General features: G+C 39.9%; 1 protein-coding gene across 1 annotated transcript in view; it reads left to right on the plus strand.

Annotated features, from left to right (window-relative positions):
• Man2a1 (mannosidase alpha class 2A member 1) overlaps positions 1-6,307 on the plus strand; it is a 151,549-nt gene extending 145,242 nt beyond the window's left edge. The window contains exons 21-22 of the mRNA XM_027397752.1: positions 3,374-3,484; positions 4,949-6,307. Coding sequence (XP_027253553.1) covers positions 3,374-3,484; positions 4,949-5,101 — 264 coding nt within the window. The 3' untranslated portion in view covers positions 5,102-6,307. The remainder of the gene's footprint in view (positions 1-3,373; positions 3,485-4,948) is intronic.
• The last annotated feature ends 613 nt before the right edge of the window (positions 6,308-6,920 follow it).

The following is a 6,920-nucleotide window of genomic DNA, read 5'->3' on the forward strand; positions in this document are numbered from 1 at the left end:
CTCAGAATGGTTTCTTCTAGTTCTATCCATTTTCCTGCAAATTTCAAGATTCCATTGGTTTTTTTTTTCTGCTGAGTAGTACTCCATTGTATAAATGTACCACATTTTCTCCATCCATTCTTCAGTTGAGTGGCATCGAGGCTGCTTCCAGGTTCTGGCTATTACAAATAGTGCTGCTATGAACATCGTTGAACAGATGTCCTTGTTATATGAATGTGCTTCTTTTGGGTATATGCCTAGGAGTGGAATTGCTGGATCTTATGTTAGACTCATTCCCATTTTGATGGGAAATCAGTGTGTGATGAATCGCCACACTGATTTCCAAAGTTGCTGTAAGAGTTGGCACTCCCACCAGCAGTGGAGGGGTGTTCCCCTTTCTCCACATCCTCTCCAGCATAAACTGTCATTGGTGTTTTTGATTTTGGCCATTCTGACAGGAGTAAGATGGTATCTCAGAGTTGTTTTGATTTGCATTTCCCTGATGGCTAAGGATGTTGAACACTTTCTTATGTGTCTTTCAGCCATTTTAGATTCCTCTATTGAGAATTGTCTATTTAGTTCTGTACCCCATTTTTTAATTGGATTGTTTCGTGTTTTGGAGCCTGCTTCTTGAGTTCTTTGCATATTTTGGAGATCAGTCCTCTGTCATATGTGGGGCTGGTGAATATCTTTTCACAGTCTGTGGGCTGTCGTTTTGTCTTGCTGTGTCCTTTGCCTTCCAGAAGCTTCTCAGTTTCAGGAGGTCCCATTTATTAATTTTTGATCTCAGTGTCTGTGCTACTGGTGTTATGTTCAGGAAGCAGTCTCCTGTACCAATTAATTCAAGGGTATTTCCCACTTTATCTTCTAATAGGTTCAGTGTGGCTGGGTTTATTTTGAGATCTTTGATCCATTTTGACTTAAGCTTTGTGCATGGCGATAGGCTCAGGTCTATCTGTAGTCTTCTACATGTCCGCATCCAGTTATGCCAGCACCATTTGTTGAAGATGTTCTGTTTGTTCCAGCGTATAAATTTGGATTGTTTGTCAAAAATCAGGTGTTGGTAGGTGTGTGGGTTAATATCAGGGTTTTCAACTATCTTCCATTGGACCACATCTTTTCTATGTTAGTTCATTTATTCTATTTCATAGAAAAGGGAAAACCTGGTTTTACTAAATGCAGCTCGTAAATTGCAGAGCACAGAGTGGCTGGACAAGTCCTCACCTAGGTTCTGAGCCACTCATCTTTGGTTTCTTGACTAGTACTTCTTGTCCTTCCAGGCTCTCTGAGACAGAAATCCTGCTGGAGGCATGCACAGGATGAACTCATGCAGGAAGCAGGCAAACATTAGTTCTATTTTATAGGCAAATTGATGCTTAAAATAAGTTGCTGTTCCCAGGTGCCACAATTGGGCCAGGATTGAGTTCTCTTTGTTATTCTTATGATGATCTGTGTATAATTAGTGAAGAGTCTTCTATGTGCTATTTTTTATGCTGTGAAATGTGTATCAGGACACAAAATTTTGTTGAAGTTTTATTGGACATCTTTATCATCTATAGACTTAAAGTCGCTATGTATGTCATGGTCCCCGATGACTCAGAGTTCTTTAAATCTTTTCCTCTCCCTTCAGACAAAATCTTGCAACATCACTGGAAATAATTGCCGTGCACACCATCCTAGCATGCTATGCCGGGTCAAACCTGGGTGGGTGGGTAGGGCAGTGTAAACTGCTGAGGGAGATTTTCTGTCAGCTATTCAGGAAAGACATCCCCATATCACCTGAAACAGATCTTGACCTCTAGTTGTGATTGATGTCCGTGAGCTTGGCCATGTCATCTCTCAGGCTGGAGAAGAGAGAAGTAAATTGTGTCTGCAACAGATGGATCTCCTTTGAATGGCTTATATGTCATAAAAGTTCCATAGATTTTTAATCATTTTGCTTATCCTCACAAACACCTAATACTTTTTTTTTTTTCCATTTGTGTGTACTTGAGTGCATCTGTGAGCATGTGTGGGGTCTGCAGGACACATGTGGAAGTTGGAACCCTGCCAATGCTGGTTCTTGCCTTTTCTTCCTTGTTTGAGGCAGGGATCTTTGCTTCCGGGTTAGCTGGGCTAACTGACCTGTGCACCCAGAGATAGCATCTCCATCTCTCATTCTCTGGTATAGGGATGGCCCAGATTGGAGATGCTCACACTTTGCTTCTGTATATAGGTCCTGGGGATTTGAACTCAGATCATCAGGCTTGCCTGCTCCACCAAGTGCCTTTTCTTACTGAGTCATCTCTTCCAGCCCCATGTTTACACTTTAGAAAAAATATGTATGTGAAGATGATTCTAACTTCAAATACCCCAAAATCCGAATAATACATGGCATCACTATTTAGATGGATGCAAGAGAGTTTATTGCAATGAATAAACAGACAAATAAAATGTATGTTTCTCCTCATGGCTGACTGGTTATGCTTGGTGTTTTTCTTTGCCCCAGGAGGAGTCCTGTAATGTGAGCTTAAAATGATATATCAAGTTAATATATGTGGGCTGGCATAGCATAACCAACTCAATTTAAATGTGTGTTGTATAAAAATAATGAACCAACACATTAAACATTAAGAATGTTAGTGCACCTCACAGAAAGTATTATTTCATGGAGAAGAGCTCTCCCATATTATGTCATCACTTGACCAGACCTAAGTTCATGTATGTTTTATTCAATGTGTATGTAAAAAAAAAATTAAATTATTTTATTTGAGGACACTTTAGTAAAACAGGATTAACATGTGGGCAGAAGGAAAGCTATCTTTAGGGTTCATGGGGGAAAACAAAGGCATGAAGTTATGTAACAGTAACTTTCCACCAGCTGCCTTGGTTGTGCTGCCGCTTTAGCCCCCAAATAACACACAGAGACTTATATTAGTCACAATGCTGCTGGCCAAGGACTAGGAGTTTTTATTTGCTAGCTGTGTCTTGAGTACCAACCATAACTATTAATCTATATATTTTTATAAGGATTTATCAAGGATGCCAGACTCATGTGTCCTCTCCTACCGGGATCACTTGGTGACTTCCCTCCCTTACTACATTTCCCAGAATCCTCCTCAACTCCTAGTCCCACCTATCTTGCTTCCCTATTGGCCAACAGTGCTTTATTTATCAACCAATAAGACAAACACATACACAGAAGGACCTTCCCTATCAAAATTACTTAACCAGGACCTTAATGGTAAACTTGAGTGCTGGTAGAAATGGATGGGCCCAACTAATGTGAAGCCTTTGACAAGATGAATTCATCGTTATCTCATTGCTGAATAAATGTACAGACACCCAACAGTGCTGTGTGACACGCTGTAAATACGTTAATGCTTGTGTGCTATATTGATGTTCTTGTTTTCAGATGGGTAAAGGCTACTCAGATGAGGCAGCCTTGATCCTCCACAGGAAAGGGTTTGATTGCCAGTTCTCCAGTAGAGGCATGGGTCTTTCCTGCTCAACTACTCAGGGAAAGGTAAGTTAGAGTGTATGTTTGCTAGTCAAGACAGTGTGCTTGGAATCTTCACTTTCTGCAGATAGAACAATATGGCTTTTCATTGCCCAGAGCCCCTATGTTCCTTCCTGCCTGCAAGCCAGCCTCAGTCTCCTCAGCTCCACCTAAGTCCTCAGCTTCAAAATACATGGCTGGAATCTGTTCGCTTTTGAAGCTAATGTTCATGTCTTCTCTTTTGGGACTACAGAGCACCTTACATCTCCCCATTTTCAATTCCTCTGGGCCACCCATGCTCACATACCATATATTTTAGCCATGGTAGGTAGAACCCATGTTCTGCAAAGGCTGAGGCAAATTTTAAAATAACTGATGATTGGCATAAGAATAAAGTTATGGCATAAACATCAAGACTGTGGTCTGAGTACTTGAGCCGGACCCAGAGGCAGCTGTGCAGAGTTCAAGTCAGTTGATTCATTTGGAAAAATAAATGTGTGTCTGGGTCTCCTGATTGATCCAGATTGCATCTGAGTCATCTCTGTGGAGATCAGATGGCTCGTTAGTCCGCACGCTGCTGGCTGCTTGCCTGTTCTTGATTTTTCTCCTTAAGTTGGTCTTCTGGCAGTTCATCAGCCTCTCCTTGGAAGGATGAACATCCAGTCTCCTGCCTGTAAGTGAGTCATGACTCACAAAGCAGCTGTCTGGTCCCTGCACACAGCCAGGTCCTCCCACCCAGCAGCTTGGCAGAGCCAGCTAGCTTCGGGAACTGCATAGGCACACCACAGTACAGACTCAAGCAATCTTGTCCCAAGGCTACAAATTAGCACCCATTCTGAGGTCTGAGAAGAAGGTGAGCCTGGATGACTGTCTTTGTCCCACTCTTCCTGTGTGCATGTTTTCCAGTGATTTCTGCTCTATTGGTGATGATCTGAATGTAGATAATAAACCTTCTAGTGTTGAGGTATTGAGTCTTAAGAGGGATAATAAAGATATATTATTCCAAGAGACACTTTAGGATAACCTGGCAAGGTGGAGAATATATTTTCCCACTGTCCCTGTAGGTTGAGGTCAGTTAATGTACTGAGCCATTATTATAATGAACCTGTGTCTCATTTTTCAATTCTTTTGGCAAAGGGGGTGGTGGTGGTTTAGAATCACATTATTAGGGATGAATATTAACCAAAAGAGCTCTATTTGAAAGTCCTCAGGGACCACGGGGACTTGTTGACTCTTCATATGACTCTCATATTGAAATGTCCATGTATACTACTACAAGAAATGCAAAGAAACTATAGATAGTTTATGTGTTCAGGAATGTCCTTCCTCCTTCATGCTCTTAAAGGGAAATTCAGCATATAAATTCCTTCCTGTACATTCCTTAAATTGATTTTATAGATGTGCTTCTAGCCTTCTCTCAGGATTGGTCTGAATATACACATCTCAGGGTTGATCTGAATATGCAAATCTTTGTCACTTGCTTTTTTTTAGATGTCAGTACCAAAACTTTTCAACAAGTTTGCTGTGGAGAGCCTCACCCCTTCCTCACTGTCCTTGATGCACTCACCCCCAGATGCCCAGAATCTAAGCGAAGTCACCCTGAGTCCCATGGAGATCAGCACATTCCGCATCCGCTTAAGGTGAAACTGACTGTCAGATTTGAGTGGAGAAACTCTGACTTCCTTACTTTCCTTGGTTTTTACGTGCAATAACTAAGTACATTACTTTAGCTTCTGGCTACTGTGAGAACGTGACTTCTGTGATTTATTTTTTATTTTTAAAACCAGTCTAGTAAAAAAAAAAGAAGAAAAAGCCATGCTTTCAAAACGGTTTCTTTTTCTAAGTTTGTCCCACAAAGAACCACTATCAGTGTGAACTGATGGAATAAAAATGAAGAAGTATTGAACGACAGCCCTCAACAGACTGTATCTCAGGTTAAATGCTAACTAATTATGTTTGCATTGAGGGCTGTAAAGAGATTCTTAAAAAATTCATTTTTCTGATCATTAGTTTTATATTTAAAAAAAAATAACCCCTTTAACCTAAATGGAAAGAAAAAAAAACAGAAGTTGGTGGGGAATAGTTTAATGGCCAAAATAGTTGTAATCATTGATCATTACTACAAATTTCAATTTTTTGTGCGTGTTTCAAATATGTGGAAAAGTGCAATCCCTCAACCCCTATGATAAGTGTAGTTGATTTTCATATTCTTTCCCAATGAACCTCTTGACTACCCTTTCCTACCCATATGTTTAAAATAATAACTGATTTTTATAGTCATTCAACAGTAGAAAAAGAGGCATATTTTCATTACTTGACAATGTGAGATAGGTGCAATTTATTCCATTGTCACTGAAACAGAAGAAGCAATTCCATTTTAGGTACCACAAGGTGTCTTTTTACACAGCTCATTTGAATACAGGTGTTCCAAGGTGGGGTTTTCTATTTTTAAATTACCATATCAAAAATAAATGTGCCTTATTTTTTTATAAGTCTTGTTAAATCTTTTGGTGTCCATGTTACTGTTTGGGAAGGGGAGGGGTGTTGGGAGGCTGTGGCAGGGGTTGGGTACTTTCTATGACACATAAATTATGTAATTTTTGCTTGATAATGCTGGCCACGTTCTGATCTGTTTCATTAAATTTGTGGTGGTGTTACTCTAAACATTTTGACTATTTGAATGTACTGAGATGTCAGAAAACAAAACAAGGAAAAAATATTGTTAATTAAAATATGCTGCTGCCAAGGAAACTGCAACTTGAAGCAAGGATTTTGTAACACACGAGATCCAAATACTGTTTGCATTTCACAGTAGTTAACCATATTAAAGAGAGAATGCTTTAAAACAGACTGTTTTGAAATCCATTTGTGTAGCTCATCTTGATGTCTCTTACTAAAGATATGTTCCAAACGTTTTCGTGTGGTGAACTTAGAGTGTTATTCTAGCCCATGTACCATCACAGGACTTTTAAGTTAATTTCAGATCATTTGTTTCTTTAATATAATAATAGTATTTAATGTCTGCCTAGAAATGAATTCTCTGGCTATGTACTTTTGAAAAAATTCTCTTCAGTGTCGTAACCTGGTTTAGTATTATCTGACTTTAAACTTCCATTTACCTCTTGTCATTCCAATACCTTACAGCAAAAACTCATTTCCGCCTCACCATTTGTTCTGATAGTCATCTGACTTTCTGCTCAGGACACAGTTCCTACGTTCTCTGTTCTGTTCTGCCGGTAGTCATTAAGGAAGCAGTACCAGAGTTGACGACAATACTGCAAGGGTATAACTTCCGTGCAATAAGCAAATGGTGTACATTCCCTGCCTCATTTGTTGGGGAATAAGCAACTAAAACACAACCAAATGGCTTCCTCTGTAGACCTCTACAGACATTGGCTCGGAGAGCCAGGAGCCAATCCTAGGAGCATGATCAGTATTCTTGTTGTATCTTGAGGGTACACCT

Source organism: Cricetulus griseus, chromosome 2 (assembly GCF_003668045.3).
Source record: "Cricetulus griseus strain 17A/GY chromosome 2, alternate assembly CriGri-PICRH-1.0, whole genome shotgun sequence".
In the NCBI taxonomy this organism is placed as follows: Eukaryota; Metazoa; Chordata; class Mammalia; order Rodentia; family Cricetidae; genus Cricetulus; species Cricetulus griseus.